General features: G+C 41.1%; 1 protein-coding gene across 2 annotated transcripts in view; it reads right to left on the reverse strand.

Annotated features, from left to right (window-relative positions):
• RASGRP3 (RAS guanyl releasing protein 3) overlaps nucleotides 1-20,053 on the reverse strand; it is a 55,759-nt gene that overhangs the window by 24,613 nt on the left and 11,093 nt on the right. The window contains exons 3-10 of one of the 2 annotated variants that reach the window (XM_086327479.1): nucleotides 19,135-19,325; nucleotides 17,785-17,887; nucleotides 15,880-15,942; nucleotides 14,996-15,127; nucleotides 13,442-13,589; nucleotides 11,780-11,953; nucleotides 11,258-11,374; nucleotides 7,503-7,778 (exon numbers count right to left, since the gene is read on the reverse strand). In XM_086327479.1, the coding sequence (XP_086183605.1) occupies nucleotides 7,503-7,778; nucleotides 11,258-11,374; nucleotides 11,780-11,953; nucleotides 13,442-13,589; nucleotides 14,996-15,127; nucleotides 15,880-15,942; nucleotides 17,785-17,887; nucleotides 19,135-19,204 (1,083 nt within the window). In that variant the 5' untranslated portion in view covers nucleotides 19,205-19,325. Of the gene's footprint in view, nucleotides 1-7,502; nucleotides 7,779-11,257; nucleotides 11,375-11,779; nucleotides 11,954-13,441; nucleotides 13,590-14,995; nucleotides 15,128-15,879; nucleotides 16,221-17,784; nucleotides 17,888-19,134; nucleotides 19,326-20,053 lie in introns of those variants that run through there. The other variant, XM_086327477.1, reaches the window with a different exon arrangement.

A 20,053-nucleotide genomic window follows, 5' to 3' on the forward strand; every position in this document is an offset into this window, starting at 1 on the left:
AATAAATAGGACCTGAACACAAAAAGATATATTCATATCATCAAAAGGTAACACAAGCTAAATGCGAGGAAGCTGTCCCACAGTAAGTGCTGTAGGAAATTTTCATGGAGCAGCGTGTATAAGCATGGCAGAGAGGTTTTGGAGACCTCACTTCAGATCTAAGCCAGTCTCTGGTTAACTCTGTGACCTTGAGCCACTTATTTTCTCTCTGACATTCAGTTTCCACTTCTGTAAAATGGGAACGATCACAAAAATCCCTTATCTAATTGCATTATTATCATGATCAAATGAAATACTGCATGTAAAGGACTTCACACAGGGCCTGGTACACAATGAAATCTCAGGAAATGGAATCTGATGTTGTTGCTGTCATTGTTATTGTTACAGGTACTAAAACTACTCTTATTACTGTGTGGAGGGATCACTGAAGACTGAAAAGACCAGAATGGATTCACAGAGGAATTTGTACACTGGGACCTTCCTGGGAAGACTTAGAAAAATACAGAGAGAAAACACAGGGTGAGCAAGGATGACAACATACACTAAGACTGAAGAATATGGATAAAATGTATAAAACCTTAAAGCGAATGGTCTCCTTCTCCTAAAACAGAATTCATAAGACTTAAATAAGCCTGGATAATTGCCATACATGCCCTTCACTGGGAAGATGAATCCTACCATGGCATCATCAGGGAAGAGAACCATGTGCCCTGTCCTTCTCTGTCCATTTAAGCATGAAAATTTTCCTCTAATGTATTTCATCTAAAAATAAAAGCTTGGGGACTTCCCTGGTAGTCCAGTGGTTAAGAATCCACATTCCAAGGTAGGGGATGCAGGTTCGATCTTTGGTTGGGGAACTAAGCCCACATGCTGTGGGGTAACTAAGCCCACACACCACAACTATAGAGTCTACCCAGGCTGAGAAGACGCACACCACAGAGAAAGATCCCGCAGGTGCCACAGCTAAGACCTGACGCAGCCAAAAAGTTAAATAGTTTTCTACTTAGGAAAAAATTCAAACATTAAAAACTCAATTTAAAAAAGGCTTAGATAAATTAGACAAAGGCTTAATATGTACAGGTATGGAATGAGAGGGAAGAGAAAGAAGAAGGAAGCAAGAGAAAACTCAGAGGCAAAGGATATCTTTGAAGAATTTATCTTTCTGTTTCATCTCATTTAAAAAAATGAAGAAGCTGGCATTATAAAACAGCATTCTTGCATCGTTCATTGAACAAATATTTATTGGCCACCTAATATATGGTGAGGACCATTCCAGTCACTATTCTGCCTACTAAACATAATATTTAAGTTAAGAATTCCACACATCTGATCATGTATTGCTTTACCTAGACTTTGTCATCTAAAGGTTTTTTCCAAGCATAATAAAATTGACAATTGACTTTACTACAAAATTACCCTAGTATTATTTCAGATCAGGAAAATCCTGCTCACAAAGAATGCACACTGTATTCACCTTCCCCTGAAGACCGGTCACTTCTACCTTCGGGGCCCTGACTTTTTGCTGGAGAGGAACTAGCCCATGTCACAAACAAATGCTTTTAGGAGCCAGCCTACTATGTAACTGAGTGAAAGAAGATGCGTGAAAGAGAGATTTTGATAGAGACATTGGTACAATGGAGTATTTGGCAACAGAATTTTGCAATGTGATTAACTTGGGGATCTTTCCTCTTAGCCCAACAATAAGAAAAATTTGTGCTGATAAGTGGAATTTGACACTGGATCTCTGGGTTAGGGAAGCAAGGGGGCAGGTGTGAACTCTGATGAATGGGAGACAGCCACTATTCAGCTAAGGCAAATTGTCATCAGTCTGACAAGTGCCACATCTTCCAATTTACCAAAAGAAGTCACAAATCTGGACTGTTATATGAAATACTCCCATTTTAAGCACTGGGATGTAATAATAAAAAAATTTTTATGATTCCTTGTGGGTCAAATAAAGCACATCTGCCATGAAAAGTTGCTGACCATTTTGTAAATTCCACAATAGAAGACTCTGCTGATTTCCAAGCCTCATGGAAGCAAAGAGCATACCTGTCTTTTCTATCCCCATAATCCCTGTCCTGGTTTGCTACCTTGCATTGTGAATGCTACCTAGAAAACTGAGTGACTTCTTCCTTCTGAATTACTCGATATCAGGAGTTAACCCAGGCTTTAATGAGTATGTTCCTGTCCTCCTGACTCCTCCTCTAACGATGGCACTGGCATCTGTGGGAGAAGAGAAGATGGCAGTGCAAGAACATCCAACCAAAAACCTAAATATGCCACACACCAAGTAGGGGAGATGCTCTTTCAAAAGATACAGAACATCCGTGGGGATTTTCTTGTGTCAAATGAATAGATACCTGACTCCATGATGGAAATGTTTTGGTCTTCTTCCATTTGGAAACCAAATGGAAGGTTTGCTTTCCATTTGTTAGTGGCAGTATAAACCTAAGTGAGTCATTAACCTTCTTTTTAAAAAAAATTTTTTTTTTTTTTACTGGAGTATAGTTGATTAACAATGTTGTGTTCGTTTTAGCCTTTAGAGTCTGTCTCAATCTGTAAAATGGGAATCAATAATAGTTCCCTCCCAGGATTGTTGCGAAGATTAAACGAGCTAGTATGTGTCCACTGCAGTTTGTTTTAGAGGGTCACACAGAAATGAACTGCAGGGTTTGGCTTCCAATCAATATAGCAGCCAAATGCCACAGTGTTCAACCATGAATACAGAGCTGCCACCTGGGTCAGTCCTGCCAGCTCCCTGCTTTCCCAGTCACAATCTTACATGCTTTCTTGGATCTCCTCTGGGTGTTATGACCCTGTTCTACTTCCTACACACCTTTTTAATAATAGAGGCAGCTTGTCAATGGGATTTCAAAAATCTTTATTTGTGTCTAACATTTTAAGTTTGGTTGTTTCTGAAAAATGTTTTGAGTCACTGTTTCAGGTTGTTGCTTTTACATCCAAGCCTATCAGTAGAGATGGCTGTGGATTTAGTCTGCATCTTAGGACTGACATTGCCTCGATTGGAGAATTGTAAAACAACACATACTTGATCATCAAATTATCTCCATTCACAGTTTTTACAATTTTGCCTCTTCCTCTCCCTCCTCCTCCTCCTCTTCTTCTCCTCTTCTTCTTCTTCGATTGTAAAAATACAGGGGCTTTCCAGTTATTTGCATATACTCAGAATGGTAAACGTAACTGATAGATCTAAAAATACTATGAAAAAAGAACAGACTATTTCATGTACCGTGAAACAAGAAACCTCAGTCTGAAAGCTCCTGGTTACATGAATTAGGATCATAATGGAAAGGGTCTTCTCCAGATCTTCCCTCAAACAGGGAATAACCCAAATCACAGCAGTTTGGTGGTATGATCGCCTTTCTTTCAGGTGTGCCCAGTGCTGTTCGCAGGGCTAAGGTTATGATAAAAAAAATGGCAAACAGAGCCCCTGCTCACATAGATTTTGTTTTGTAATTAACTTGTTCTTACATGCTTCCACCATAGCTCAGTTAGTAAAGAATCCACCTGCAATGCAGGAGACCCTGGTTCGATTCCTGGGTCAGGAAGATGCCCTGGAGAAGGGATAGGCTACCCACTCCAGTATTCTTGGGCTTCCATTGTGGCTCAGCTGATAAAGAATCTGTCTACATTGGGAAAATGGCATTGAAACATGTATAATATCATATGTGAAATGAATCACCAGTCCAGGTTCAATGCATGATACAGGATGCTCGGGGCTGGTGCACTGGGATGACCCAGAGGGATGGTATGGGGAGGGAAGGTGGGAGGGAGTTTCAGGATGGGGAACATGTGTACAGCCATGGAAGATTCATGTTGATGTATGGCAAAACCAATACAATATTGTAAAGTAATTAGCCTCCAATTAAAATAAATAAACTTATATTAAAAAAAAAAAAAGAACCTGTCTGCAATGCAGGAGACCCAGGTTTGATCCCTGGGTTGGAAAGACCCCCTGGAGAAGGGAAAGGCTACCCACTCCAGTATTCTGGCCTGGAGAATTCCATGGACTGTATAGTCCATGGGGTCACAAAGAGTTGGATATGACTGACACCTATGAAAAGAGAGATTATTTAATTTTCAAAGATGCAAAATAATATAAATATCAGCAATATTCCCACATTGCTGAGTAAATGTCCATCAGAGCGTGAGAGAGAGAAACATCCAAACTGGGGATTCAGAAGTTGGTTATATGCAAGCTTTTTTGTCCTTTATGACTCTCAGCTTCTGCATTTCTAAAACAGGAAGGAGCAGGGGTGATGTTATGCCCTTTGACCTGCCCAGGCTACATCACAGGGCGTGTGTGAGAATCTACTGAGGCAATATATGTGAAAAGTGCTGTGAAAACTGGAATCAATTACTACAGAAAGTTCAAGCATTGCTATACATAGAGCGGGCAAATACATAGGAATTGTTGACGAACTTAAAAGTTCTTATTTTCCTTTTTTTGGAGCTCTCAACTGATATCAGCTTCCTCACCAGGGGCCATATTTAGAAGCAGTCACTTCAGGCAGAAACTTGACCTAGGGTCTTGGAGCAGAAAGAATCACCCCTTCAATGCTGTGGCTAAGAATGACCTCACATGCATTTGGGCAGCTGCCGTCAATCATATGGTTCTCATTCCAACATGTATGTGGTTCATGAAATGTCCACTGGGCTCCAGTGAACATGTCCTGGGATCCTCCTCCACCCTGATTCTGAGGAGATTAATCTGCCTATGGCCAGGAAGAATGAACGCACTGAACTTCCTCCTTGACTGTGGGGAGAGAGTAAGGCTCTTGGCTGTAAGTAGGAACTGACTTGATGATTGTGCTCATCTCTGGAAATCTGCTATCCTGATGTGTGCTGGGCTGGGACCATGGGATCGGGCTGACACTTAGTCCCAAGGCTTCACCATTCCTTACATCTAGAACCACAGAAGTTCAGAACTGGGTGAGACCTCACAAATGAGCACAAAACTCTTTAGGAAAACAATCCAAAGTCAGTTAGCAAGGAGACAAAGCTAAAAAACTGCAGAGGCAAGGTTAACAGCTAAATCTCCCATCAGAGATTCTGGCCCGGATACTACACTCTACTACCACTGCTATGACTAAATATGATGCCTGCTGCTGCTGCTGCTAAGTCGCTTCAGTCGTGTCCAACTTTGTGCAACCCCAGAGACGGCAGCCCACCAGGCTGTTCCGTCCCTGGGACTCTCCAGGCAAGAACACTGGAGTGGGTTGCCATTTCCTTCTCCAATGAATGAAAGTGAAAAGTGAAAGAGAAGTCGCTCAGTCGTGTCTGACTCTGATGCCTGCTGCTGCTGCTGCTAAGTCGCTTCAGTCGTGTCCGACTTTGTGCAACCCCATAGACTGCAGCCTACCAGGCTCCTCCATCCATGGGATTTTCCAGGCAAGAGTACTGGGGTGGGTTGCCATTGCCTTCTCCAGAAATATGATGCCTGGTGGCTTCTAAATTTTCCTTCAATTTCTGAGACAGAGAGATAGCTAGAGATTGAGGTTTTTTCCTTTTTCTTTCCTTCTCAGCAAAAACCCAATTATTTCTTAGCTTTTACCTCTGGAATTCAGATTTTTCCATCAGCATCCCAAAATTTCATTCAAAACCCTTTAAGATTTCTCTGTCATGATGTTGCTTGCTGCATTTACAATTAAAAATTATTTCCCCTACTCTATCGTTATCTTTTTTCCAGATGAGAAGCTGCCCAGGTGTAGGCACCTGCTATGTGAAGCTATCCTCCACTGAGGATAGGGAGACAGTCTGAACACAGACACCTGAAACCTCGGCTACACCCTGAGACTGGTCTGCAGACATCACCTGTGTGTGTGGGTTTACACAGTCTGATTGGGGCTACAACTCTGGTCACTTATTCATAGAAACAGATTTACATGGCAAATGATTAATAAATGCAGGTGCCTGGATGATTGTGAGGTTCCCCCCACACCCAGTGAGAATGCCTGTGTGTTTATTATTTGTCACACAATCTGAACCCCAAGAGATTTGTGTTTCTATGTGTTGGCCACTTCTGCTTTATACAAAGAAGGCAGTTGCCATTATTGCCTACACCTAGGGGGTCAACTCTTTGGTAGACAATTCTGTGTTCTAGGAACAGTGGGTGAGAAGGTCTAGGAACCACACTCTTATTCCAATGCAGCAGCCCTAGAGGATTTAGCCCTTCAGAGCTTCAGAGGGATTGTTGTTTTCATTTCCTATGGCCGTTGCAAGGAAGTAGTTAATTCAGTATTGAAGCCAAGTTTCAAATGTTACAGTGTCATAAACCCAAACAAGGAAGTTACTCCTCCACTTGTTTCAGCTAAGCTGAGAGAATTTGCTTATGCCTCTTTTCCCCCCTTACAAAGAAGCAGCCAATGGGAAATATTCTCTTCTACACACCTGTGTATCTAAAAGTGCTAGGACCTAGAGACCAGCTAACTGTGTGTGCCACTAATACTAATAAAATGATGAGAAATGGGTTACTTTCTTCCAACCGACATCATTCCTAATTATAGCGTTCAGTTCATCTGTTGAGCCCCTACATATGCCAGGTACTATGGAAGGTGCTGGGGACACGCTATGCATAAGGCAAGTAGACAGAAAAAAAAACAATCTAATGTCAAGTGTTACCTCCTATAGATAAGAAAGTACAAAGTGCGAGGGCACACAGGTGACAGATGCATTACTGCTTTGGAGGGAAACAGAATGCTCCCTGAGAGCATCTAAATAAAGAGAGAGGCGTTTAAATTTAAGCTAGTCATCTGGTGCCAGGGGGAGGGGGGCGGTGGGATGGAGGGCTAAGGAAAGGATTTTCCAAGAAAATGCAATGGCCAGAAAGTAGAAGGCAGCAATTACTGGTAGAAGGTGTAAGCCCCATACTCCTCAAAGGCAGGTGTGATGTGGGATCGGGTGATCAGAAATGAGGAGAGACTAAGAGTCAGAAAGCAAGTCCTGAAGGGCCTCCAGGGCCAGACTGGGAGGTGCCTCTGGTGGTTTGGGGAGGTTGGTGGGAGTAGGGGCAGGGAGATCTTGGAGGAGGTTCCTGCTTTACTCCAGGCTTCAGCTACAGCTATGCGGTGAGGATCCAGAGAAGCCAGTGAGCTTCTCTTGAACCTCACCTCCCAGGGGATGTGTGTGATGCAGGATTAGATTAGTGTGATTCAGGATTGTGAGGCCCTGAGGACAGAGCTGGAGGGCCTCTCTAAGAACTCCAGAAACCAGAGCTGCGGGGGCAGAGACTGGGATCCTCAAAGCAAACGGAATTTTCTTTGCTTGGAGATCATATTTAACAGTTTGAACTTACGCAGGTTACAGGTGTGGCTTCCCCACCCTTCCTCCTTTGAGATTTCTTTCCAACCACTGACCCCACATCCCACCCCTCCCCTGCCCTCATTGTGAACTGCTGGCGAGAATCTTCCTGCATCCCCTGGGAGGTGAGGTTCAAGCTCCAGTCTATTGGAGCACAAGCTCCAGCCCGTTGAACTCACCGTAAGCAAGTTGATCAAATCCAGGTTGGGTTCCAAGTGGTGAGAGGCATTCTGCAGGGACACCAGTTCACTCAGGGTAACGGAGAGCTGGTGCATTTTCACAATGTTCACTTTGTTCTCCTCTGTCCAGTCTGGGAAAATGACATGGACTGCTATCAAGTCTTTCAAGTGGACGCCAAGGATTGGGATTTTGAAGCCGTCGCAGTCTGCAAAAGCCTTGCGGTAATTACAGTAATTGCCATTGGAGGAGACCAGCTCCATCATTTCATTCCAGTTCTGAGAACAGATGGAAAAGTAGATTTTCAAACAGCCTTCCCTTCTGCCCACCCCCAGGCCCAACAGTGTGTGGCTAGGAAATTCCTCTGCTACCAAGAGAAGTATTGATTGCACCAACATTGATGCAGGGAGATACTAACCAGGAAAAAGAAAGTTAGAAAACCTGACTATGAATTGGACAGCCTGTTCCATTCTGCTACAAAACAGAAATAGCCCACACCTCTGCCTACCTACTAGGGATATTGAGATGTTAAACTGAATCATTATATAAGTATTTAATAATTCATGGAAATATTATAATCCAAAAAATAAGCATATATTATATTTAACATATGCAGTATATTAGAATTTCCTAGTTCCAAGAAAGTTGCATTCAAGATATAACTTGAAGGGCACAGGACGGGGGCAGGAACAGTCATATTGATGTGTGAGATAGCTGTGGTTTTGGACTCTGCCGCTAAGGTGACCTTAAGCAAGTCACTTCACTTTTAGGGACATTAGGTTTCTTTTTCTGTAAGAAAGAGGAGTTTGAATAAATAATTTTTCAATATACACTGCTGGTTCCAAGCCTCTATGAGCCTCCATTGAATTATCTTTTTTTTTTCAATTTTTTTCCATTGAATTCTTATTTTCACATTTAAAATATGTTTTGCTCTCTACTGGAAATTCAGTACTAATCTAAAGGGAAATGAAACACATAATGAGCCCCATTATACTTGAAATGAGTACAGTGTTTGAGGTCAGTCAGCAGCGCTCCTGTGGCTTAAATTCTCCTGTTCATATGAACAAGTTATTGTTGGTTGTCTAACAGCAACCAGACCTTCCTTACAGACCCTAGCTTTGACTAGTATACTCTTTCCCATGTGTCTCAGATGGAGCTGTTTCCATGCCCAAGTCCAAGCATAGGTTCTGATCTACCATGACATAATTTCATCCCTCTGGTTTATGATTGGTTCAGGAATAAGAGTTAAGCCAATCAACATGTTGCCTTCCACTGGATACTGTCATTGGCCCAGGGGTGGGCATGTGATTTGAGAGGGTCCAATCTGCCTAAAAAAGAAGGTCTTTATTCCAGGGGGACAAAGCTAGAGAGAAGTTTTCCCTATGTCCAACTTTCATAAACAAAAGAGCAAAATTTTTCCATTGTTGCAGACAACCCAGTCAGGAGGGAAATCAGTCTGATGAAAAACAAAAACAAAAACCTCACACTCAGAGGAATCCAGAGCAGTTGAGCCAGCGTTCTGGTCAGCCCGTGCATGGGCTTGGCCTTGCCTCGGGACTTTCCAGGTATGTGACACAATCCATTTCCTTATTATTTAGGCAATTCCAAGATTTTTATTCTAACTTATAGCTGAAAGTGTCCTCACTGATACAGCAAAGTACACTTTTACAGGGAAATCTTTTGATAAGGATGAAATGTTCTTTTTCGCTCAATAAGGAAAAATTTAATTGCAGTCTGGAAAAAGTTCAGTTTGGGAAACAATCATTGCTTTAAATTATTTTTGTTCCTGGAAACTCAGCTATAAATCTGGAGGCTTTCTATACAAAAGATTTCTTTCTGTCCCCTCCCTCTTCTTTTGTATCTTCCACCGTGTTGAATCCAGTTCTATGAAGAGAGCCAGTGTTTAATGACTTCATTTGAGGAGCGGATAATAGGAATGATATCTGTCTTATTTGCCTTGTAACCTTCATGTATTTCACAATACCTATCAAATAGTAAGCACCAAATACATATTTATTGAATATTTACAACTACAATATGTTCAGTTCAGCTGAGTTCAGTCGCTCAGTTGTGTCTGACTCTCTGCGACCCCATGAATCACAGCATGCCAGGCCTCCCTGTCCATCTCCATCTCCCAGAGTTCACTCAAACTCACATCCGTTGAGTCAGTGATGCCATCCAGCCATCTCATCCTCTGCCATCCCCTTTTCCTCCTGCCCCCAATCCTACCCAGCATCAGAGTCTTTTCCAATGAGTCAATTCTTCGCATAAGGTGGCCATAGTACTGGAGTTTCATTCCTTCCAAAGAACACCCAGGGCTGATCTCCTTTAGAATGGACTGGTTGGATCTCCTTGCAGTACAAGGGACTCTCAAGAGTCTTCTCCAACACCACAGTTCAAAAGCATCAATTCTTCGGCTCTCAGCTTTCTTCACAGTCCAACTCTCACGTCCATACAAGACCACAGAAAAAACCATAGCGTTGACTAGCCGGACGTTTGTTGGCAAAGCAATGTCTCTGCTTTTGAATATGCTATCTAGGTTGGTTATAACTTTTCTTAAAGGAGTAAGTGTCTTTTAATTTCATGGCCGCAGTCACCATCTGTAGTGATTTTGGAGCTCAAAAAAATAAAGTCTGACACTGTTTCCACTGTTTCCCCATCTATTTCCCATGAAGTGATGAGACCAGATGCCATGATCTTCGTTTTCTGAATGTTGAGCTTTAAGCCAACTTTTTCACTCTCCTCTTTCACTTTCATCAATAGGCTTTTGAGTTCCTCTTCACTTTCTGCCATAAGGGTGGTGTCATCTGCATATTTGAGGTTATTGATATTTCTCCCAGCAATCTTGATTCCAGCTTGTGCTTCCCCCAGCCCAGTGTTTCTCATGATGTACTCTGCATATAAGTTCAATAAGCAGGGTGACAATATACAGCCTTGACGTACTCCTTTTCCTATTTGGAACCAGTCTGTTGTTCCATGTCCAGTTCTAACTGTTGCTTCCTGACCTGCATACAGATTTCTCAAGAGGCAGGTCAGGTGGTCTGGTATTCCCATCTCTTTCAGAATTTTCCACCGTTGATTGTGATCCACACAGTCAAAGGCTTTGGCATAGTCAATAAAGCAGAAATAGATGTTTTCCTGGAACTCTCTTGCTTTTTCCATGATCCAGTGGATGTTGGCAATTTGATCTCTGGTTCCTCTGCCTTTTCTAAAACCATCTTGACCATCTGGATGTTCATGGTTCACGTATTGCTGAAGCCTGGCTTGGAGAATTTTGAGCACTACCTTACTAGCGTGTGAGATGAGCGTAATTGTGTGGTAGTTTGAACATTCTTTGGCATTGCCTTTCTTTGGGATTGGAATGAAAACTGACCTTTTCCAGTCCTGTGGCCACTGCTAAGTTTTCCAAATTTGCTGGCATATTGAGTGCAGCACTTTCACAGCATCATCTTTCAGGATTTGAAATAGCTCAACTGGAATTCCATCATCTCCACTAGCTTTGTTCGTAGTGATGTTTCCTAAGGCCCACTTGACTTCACATTCCAGGATGTCTAGAATATGTTAATGGGGCTTAAAAGCATTTGTACTGAACACTTGCTGCCACTTCTATTCTGTTTTTCCAGGAGGTATGGCCATAACCTCCTATTGTCTAAGAAGAAAACTTTCCCCTTCTGAGTGACATTTGTTAGGATCATCCTACCTCTAAACAATTTCTAAGCAAACTTTTTACTTGGGATTATGATCTGGTTCACTGTACCTTTGTAACTTCTGAAGAAAGATGAGAATGGGTCTCTTTGAGCCGGGAAATGGAACTATGACTAAGGCCTCCCACCACTGCCATCAGGGTGTTAAAATTTTTGAGCTGAAGGAGTTTCTGCAATAAAAAAAATGTTAACTTCAATACTTTGTAACAATTTTTGAATTATTCTCACCTTTTGGCAGTACAGATGAAGTCATGTACAATTTTAATAATAAGGATGTAGGAAAAACAATATCAATTCAAAATGAAATACAAACGAAACTCTAGAAAAATGTACTAGAAACACTAGAAAAATATACCAATCCTCTCACAGAAAATAGCTACATTAAATACTTCCAAGTGTCGCCAATTAAAAGCAATCTTCTTGCATGAGAGAAGTATATTTGTTCATTAGACATTTAGTAGTTTAATTACCTTCTACATTGTGAATTTCAAATTTCTTCAATGACATTTCTCAACCAAGTGAATGAATATCTAGAATGCTTTAAGAGTCCCAGTCTAATTAACAGACATACATACCTTGGCAACATTGATAAACTTTGTGATGACTTCTGCTCTCTGCTGAGGAGTTGGTTTGCTAAGAACCATCAACTGGACCCACTTAGAGATTCCATTAAATAAAGCAATAGATCTCTCCAAGGTTGGGTTATTCTCCAGGCAGCCATGGATGACATAGCTTTGGTAATCAGTGAACTAGTAAAGCAAGAATCAGAGACTCTGAGTTATAATGGAGTCTTTGAAAAATCATAAATTAGAATGTTTCATGGAAGAGGTGAGACACTGTTTCACAACAACATCACTATTTCTTTCATTTCACACTTACATGGCATCTTACACATATGAATATACTATGAATAATGACTATATCTGTACCTTTAACATGCTGTTTCACTGCATTTCACTCTCCCATACACAGACACACAATTATTACACACCATAGTGTTGGTGAGGAGAGCAAGGGACAAGACTCAAAGTCACATTCCAGTGAGTCCTAAATTTGCTGGATCTTAAGATCCACATGGGGCATTTGCTAAAACACTGGTTTCAGGAAACCTGTTAGACCTAAAGGATCACTGTTCCAGAGGAATAATCGAAGAATCTCCATTTTTCACCCCTACTGGTGATTCCAATGGTTGGGCAAGTTTGAGATACAATGGCATGCATTAAAGAAGAGGAAATGAACATAACAATCATAATTTCAAGTCAGAATAAGCTTGCAAAATTGTTCTCAAGAAAAGAGAAAAAAAAATAGTAACTGAAGTAAGGCCACTCTTTTGCAAAACAGATACATTTTCTTGAAGTCAGCATGGGAGTCATCAGATATTAATATTAATACACAAGAGCCTCCTATCATATAAACAGAGCACGAGGTTTCCTCTCATGGCCTGCCTGTGGGGTCTCAAAAGGTCCTCTCCAAGCAGGATTACTTAGTGAAAAGAATCAGTCTTTCAGAAATCCATACTTCTGACCTCATGTTTTTCTTTGCAAGCAATAATGTAATTCATTCTTTGGCATCTTGGAAAAGGAGTGACATGCCCAAAAGTTGGTGAGACAAAGACAAAAGCTACTTGTGAACAATTGTGGAAATAGTATAACAAATGGAAAGTGAGTGAGTCGGTGGCTAGGAAAAGACCACAGTCGAAAGGAAGAAAGGGGTCATAGAGAAGGAATTCTATCAAGACAAAGAAAGAAAGAAAAATTTAATCCAAGATCTCCATCCCTGAGAAAGAAACAGCCTAATGTTAAGATTCTTCAGAAAGCTTACAGTTCTTAATTTCAACCTATACCCATAATTAGGCATTTATACAAATCCCAACCTAAATAAATATTTCTTCCCTCCCAAATGAAGGGCCCAGCCAAATGTGTTCACTTGGGAGACATCAATGGAGCTAAATAAACCTTGAATGGTTAAATCTCCACCAAGTATTTAGAAAATCATGCTTTAATCCTATGAAAGGAGACATTGAAAATAGCGACAGAAATATAGCTCCTGAGCCATAAAAGAAAGACAGGATAATATTTATCTTTGGTTAAAAGGGATTGTTCCTGTGAATTAAGGGCACTTTTCCAGAGGAGCACAGTGACAGAGGCTGCCAACAGTTCAGAGTACGAAAATGCAGCTCTTGGGAAAGTTGGCATGGAGGTTGTTATCCTTGGAAGAATAAATGTCCAGTTTCTTACTGAGATCCTTCTAAAAGATTTATGCTCCAGAAAAGTGAGGTGCTCGGCCAATTCAATGGGCTCCAGATGGTCGAACAGCAGACAGGCTTTTCCCTTCTTGGATACTTTTTTTCTCTGTGTGACTCTTCTCATCCAGTCATAGGAAGGACTATGAAAGAAAAGCAAGTCTGGTCAATGTGCTGAAAGCCCATTGCACTCAGTGGAAGTTATTAACCTACTGACTCTCTAACTCTTGGCCTGCTTCCAGGGGCTTGTGCAAAATACACACCCTGCCCTTCATGTTTGAAGAGAAACCCACTGACCCATTGCCAATAGAACATAATCTTCAAGTTGTTTCTCCAGACAGGGTTGGTTTGCATGGATTCATCCAGAATCTCTTACTTGGTCTTTCTTGTGAGCAGTAAGGTCTGAATCATGAGGGATTTTGTCAATATATAGTTGGGATGGAAACCACCAAAATCCATATGGTCAGCAACATATGGATTATCTGAAAAGCTTGTTATAAAAACAGAGGCCTGGACCTCACTACCAGACATTCTGACTTACTAGGAATGAATAATCTGAATAATCTATTTTTTAACATCAACATTTATCAAACGCTTGATGTCCCAGGCACCACTATAATCACAGGTATTAACTCATTAAATCTTCACAACTCTATCAGGTAATACTATTATTACTTCCATTTTAAAGATGAGAAAAAATAGGCACAAAGAAGTTAAAAATTTATCCAAGCTCACATAGCTAGTAAGTAGAGGAGTTGGGCTGAATAATCTATATTTTTAACAACACCCCTAATAATCCCAGGACCATTCACCATGGATCACTCTTGAAGAAGTATTTTAGGAAAGAAGACTAGAGTATGAATGCCTAGGACACAAAAGTATATATATTTTCAATATGGATAATAATACTTAAAACCCTAAAATAGCTTTATCTATAAAGTTAGCTAGTAATATAAAATGCTATCCTAATTAGCACCAAGTTCCTAATTACTGAGCTGATCAGTTCATGGCACAGCTATGGTCCACATTTGCACAGCCTCAGGCCGACATGAGAAGCACCATGGTACAGAGCATCTCGAAATTGAATGAGCATATGTATCACTTGGGAATCTTACTAAAATGCAGTTTCCAATTCTGCAGCTTTAGGGTGGGGCATGAGATTCTGTTTCTATTGAGCCCCCGCCCCCAACTAATGCCGGAGCTGCTGATCCACAGAACACAGTGGCAAGGGCATAGGAGACTAGATTCAGTAACCAAGTACTGAGCATCTATTAGGTGTCAAACACTTTCACATATTATCACATGTACCTCTTGGGTGCTCATTATAACCCCATGAGAAAGGTACAATTTCTACTTCACAAACACAGAAATTGAAGCTTGGAGAGATAAACTACGTCCAACGGGACTGTGCTCTTCGCAGCAAAGCTTTCCTCAAAGAAGCACACCTTGGTTCTGAACAGGTATGGATGCAGGTCAAGTGGGATCATCACTACTCCCTCCCCCAAAAAGCAGACTCATCATATTTGAAAGAAGCTTGCACCATTCTTACATGCTGGATATGTCGATGAGACTGGTATGTTTCTCGTATCCCAGTTGACTAGCTACTTCCCGGAATTCCTCAGTCATACGGATCAAACCAAGGTCCAAATTAAACTCTGCAGGAAATTTCACAATCCAGTACCTAAAAGACATCAAGTATGTTTGACAACCAGAAGATTTCAAGCTAGATCTCTGTGGAAACTATGGTGTCATTTTACAGATTACATTTAACAATGTTTCAAGACCATACCTCAAATTAGTAATCTCTTATCCCCCATCTATCAGGTTGAGTCTTGCTCTTTCCTGCTTCAATCAAGGACCCAAGTCCACCACTCCTACTTTGAGAGTCTCTTTCTCTCTAGAACCACAGCTGAGAAGAAACCCTTCTCCCAACTCATGGCAAGTAGGTGGGAATGTGTACAGTGAGGGAGTAGAAAAAAAAAATGAATGCACTCTTTCTCGGAGCTGCTTTCATCCCCTAAACACACTGACTAGTGCTTAATTGTCCAAAAGAAAGATAAATTCTATGTCCCCAGCAACAGAAAGTGAAAGTGAAGTCGTGTCGGACTCTTTGCGACCCTATGGACTGTAGCCTACCAGGCTTTTCCGTCCATCGGAGTTTCCAGGCAAGAGTACTGGAGTGGGTTGCCATTTCCTTCTCCAGAAGATCTTTCCGACCCAGGGATCGAACCCTGGTCTCCCGCATTGTAGGCAGACGCTTTCCTGTCTGAGCCACCAGGGAAGCCGCCAGCAACAGAGGAGAGCCATTTTTAATGAAATCAACAAAAGGGGGACTTGAGTCCATTTTACTGTCAGATTAGGTCTGTAGTTTGGGGAAAAGAAAACTGTCAATAATTCCAGAACCAGAAACAAGACAATTAAGTTTGTAAGTACCTCATGAAGTAGCAGATCTTTAATCGAAATTCATCACAGCTTTCTCCACTGGCATTTCGATAGGTACACTAGTTAAGGGAAAAAATCCTTGGACGTTGTTTCCTTTGCACAGATCTGTGGCTGTTTAATCAATTTAGATGAATTCCTAAGAAGAGGACTATACTATTAGGGTGACATGGATGTTCAAGTGGGGAGAAAAGTGGGTTCTGATGACATCAGTGCTAAATTACTAGCACCATATATTATTGCTCTGAGATGTATTTTTTTGGTCTGGAAGAGAAGCCACTTATACAGTGAATTTTACCTTCCTGAGCACTTACCAAATGATGACTGTCAACTGTAATGACAAATGTACTACTAACTATAGATAATTTAAAATGAATAGTACATAGAAGCACCATTTTAGCCAAAAAGATTTTATATGTAGGATTAATGGAATATGTAAGTACTCTAATTTCTTTAGTATTTGAAAATGTTATCATTTTGGGGTATAGTAATATACACATCTTGCTGTTATTTAGTCTCAAGTCTATTTATTCATACTTTTTAGCTAATATTTACTGAGTTCATGCTATATGCCAAGTACCATGGATATGCAGCAAGCAGGCAATCCAAAGAGAGGGAAAATCTAGAGAAATGTGAATTCACAGGTGGTTTCAACTCCCATATAATCTGCACTTTCAGATATTAAGCTTTACCGTGTCTAAATACCCCTTTCTATTTGTGTTTCATATGGCAGTGGACATAATGATGATGAGAATACTGTCTGTGGGCACATTTTGTGGAAAGTGTTTGGACCCTAAGGAGGGAATGGGGCCAGACTAACATAGTTCCCTCCATCCTTCTCTACATACCACCTTTCAATAGCAGGACCCGTGGAACCCTGGGACCACAAGGTACTAAGATATTGTTCATTTCAAGGGACCTCTGTTCAGGGTGAATGTTCCCTTCTCGTCTCTAACACCTACTCCCTGTCTGAGGTTGGGGGGATGGTTGATGATGGAGTGAAGAAGTAGAAAGTAGAGGAAACTTGAAGGAAGCAAATGGAAGCCAGCTAGCCCTAATTACACTCAATGGCCCCACTCCCTCTCAGGCTCTCACTGATCTGCCCTGCAAGGCTTCTCACTCATCTGCAGGACCCCTGGGCTTGCAGCAGGCAGACTACAGGAACCTACGTTAGCAATTATATAATAAACATTAGATCTCAGGGACTAAAACCTCCTTATAAGTATGTGACTATTTCGTAGCCATTTTTCAGTCATTTGGCTTTTAACCACCTTTTAGGATTGTACCATGCACAAAAGTGGTGGATTGCTAAAAGTCCTTATTATAGAATGGGGTTTCTAACTATGGTTATTTCCTTTGCCTTTATATCAGAAGAAAATCTAAAATTAATGTCAATCAACAGATTATAATAAACCTGCTAGAATGTTCCTTGTGTCTCACCAGCAAGGGACGATGTGAAAATTTAGGTGGTGTTTATGCCTGAGCCAGATCATATTATTCTGGCTGGCATTTCCATATGTCTAAACTGTATCCTCTAGGTCTACCATTCTGCCTTCCTAAGAGGAATAAAGTAACTCTTGAATCAGTATTAAATATTCTTTCATTATACTAATAGCAGAAATGTTAAAGACAAGTTAGAAACATTCAGGCTACAGCTCCTGTTTCATTTCATATCAAGTGGTTATTTTCAAGTAGAGCCAAAACATTCAGATGGATAATCAGCTATTTGGTCAATCATCTGAATGTTTTGTCTAGACATCTATATATATTCACAAAACAGCTGGATAACTGACTGAAGACTGTTTATTCATCTTAATTTACTGGCTTTGGTTAGACACTTCATCTAAGTACAGAACTTGATTTATGATTGTAAAAATTACACAGTAGTTAAAAAGATATATGCAGAGAAGTTTTTCTGCCAATTCAGTGGAAGACAAATACCATCGGTGCATGAGTAGAACTATTCTTGGCAAATAACTATTATTCAGCTCTCCATTGTCATCTGTTAAAAAATAAAAGAAGATTAAGAGGTGAGGAGACAATAGCACATACTACTTTTCTCTTTGTCTAATATCAGCAGAGAAACATTAGTGTCAAAAAGTTCTTGTAGACCCAATTATCATTTTCCTCCTACTTCTGGTATTTCCTTGCAAATTAAGTGGGTAGGTCTCATCCTTCCTCTGGTGTACAGTTGCCAGGTTTCACATATAAAAATACAGGAGATTTAGTTAAATTTGAATTAAGGCAAACCACAAAGAATTTTTTAGTACAAGTATGTCCCATGCCCTATTTACGACATACTTATACTAAAAATGTGTCTCATCTGCAATTCAGATTTAACTGATCATCCTGTATTTTATCTGGCAACCCTACTCTGTCTGGTTTAACTCTTCCTAAAACAATCAATTCAACAAACAACTTCTTTGTGATTCTATTTGTAAAAAGAATAATCCAAAATGCTACAGTAGTTAGACAACATGAAAAGCATATAGCTGTAAAGTCTACAACTTTGGAGGAGATATAAGACTTATAGACAAACATAGAAAGTAGGATATTGTGCTATTCACACATGTCTAAGTCAAAGGACCAAGAAAGGATCACAGCAGCATGTATCATGTCCATGAAAAAATCAGAAAGGGCTATGGTGAGTGGAGGAAGCAGTCAGCATTCCTGACTGGGGAGTAGAGGAATGATACTATGAAGATTTGAGATGACACCTTAAATGAGGCCTGAAGCAGAATTTCAATGAAGGAGTATGATAAAGGCATAAAGGCAGAAAGATGCAGGGAATGTTCCAGAAATATTAAGTGAACAGTATGTCTGGGTATTAGCTGTGGACAGTAAAAGGAAGGAAATGCATGGGGCAATGATACTGGGGAGACAAACTGGGGTTAATAAAAAGGCCTTAAATAACAAGGTGCGTGAGTGTGTGTTAAGTCGCTTCTGTCGTGTCCAACTCTGTGTGACCCCATGGACTGTAGCCCGCCAGGCTCCTCTGTCCGTGGGATTCTCCAAGCAAGAATACTGGAGTGGGCTGCTATGCCCTTCTCCAGGGGATCTTCCCAACCCAGGGATCGAACCTGCGACTCTTACGTCTCCGCACTGGCAGGCGGGTTCTTTACAATTAGCGCCACCTGGGCAGTCCCAAATACCAACGTATGGAGATTGACTTCTGTTCCACAGCAACACTTGCAACTGAACTGGGGGAGGTAGAGTAGCAAGATGTACAAAAGGGAGAAAGGCTCCTACCAAACATCTCAATGCAAGTGCTCAGCAGCTCATCTAATGTCGCTGCTTTCCCAAGTCCACTTGACCCCATGGTTATGCGCCGCCGTCAAAAAACTAGGGGCATTTTCAACGTCATGCAGATCATCTCCATAACTATGCAAGTGGGTGATGTTTGTGCTTAGAGGTGGTCTCTGTCCTAAAGTCTCAGGGCTCTAAAAAACAAGAAGAAAAAATATCAGACTAGAGTTCTGCCAGACTAGTTAACATATCTTTAACTAGAGTTAAAGCATGGCTTCCCTACCTGAAAAGATAATGACTTCCATTTACTCTGTATTTCTGCAAGAAAATTATCAAAGTGATAAGAGATTGTGTGAATCACCATGATGGCAAAATGCCTGCGAAACTATTCCTTAGCATGTATGATGCTCTGAGACCATGGGAATGTGTGTGTGTGTTAGTCACTCAGTTGTGTCCGACTCTTTGTAACCCCATGGGCTGTAGCCCGCCAGGCTCCCTTGTCCATGAAATTCTCCAGGCAAGAATACTGGAGTGAGTTGCCATTTCCCTCTCCAGACCATGGGAATGTTCCCCATCAAATAACATCTTGTTTTTCAGTTGAAAAGAATTTACAACATTTTACAATTTCTTTATTTTCTTAAGTGATAAAGACACTCAGGAGCATATTATCATAAACATTCAGTTCAGTTCAGTCGCTCAGTTGTGTCCGACTCTTTGCAACCCCATGAACTGCAGCACGCCAGGCTTCCCAACTGCTGGACTCTACCCAAACCCATGTCCATTGAGTTGGTGATGCCATCCAACCATCTCATCCTCTGTCATCCCCTTCTCTTGCCCTCAATCTTTCCCAGCATCAGGGTCTTTTCCAATGAGTCAGCTCTTCGCATCAGGTGGCCAAATTGGAGCTTCAGCTTCAACATCA

This window comes from Bos grunniens, chromosome 11 (assembly GCF_055505025.1).
Source record: "Bos grunniens cultivar Pamir isolate PY7600 chromosome 11, Bosgru_T2T1.0, whole genome shotgun sequence".
Lineage (NCBI taxonomy): Eukaryota > Metazoa > Chordata > Mammalia > Artiodactyla > Bovidae > Bos > Bos grunniens.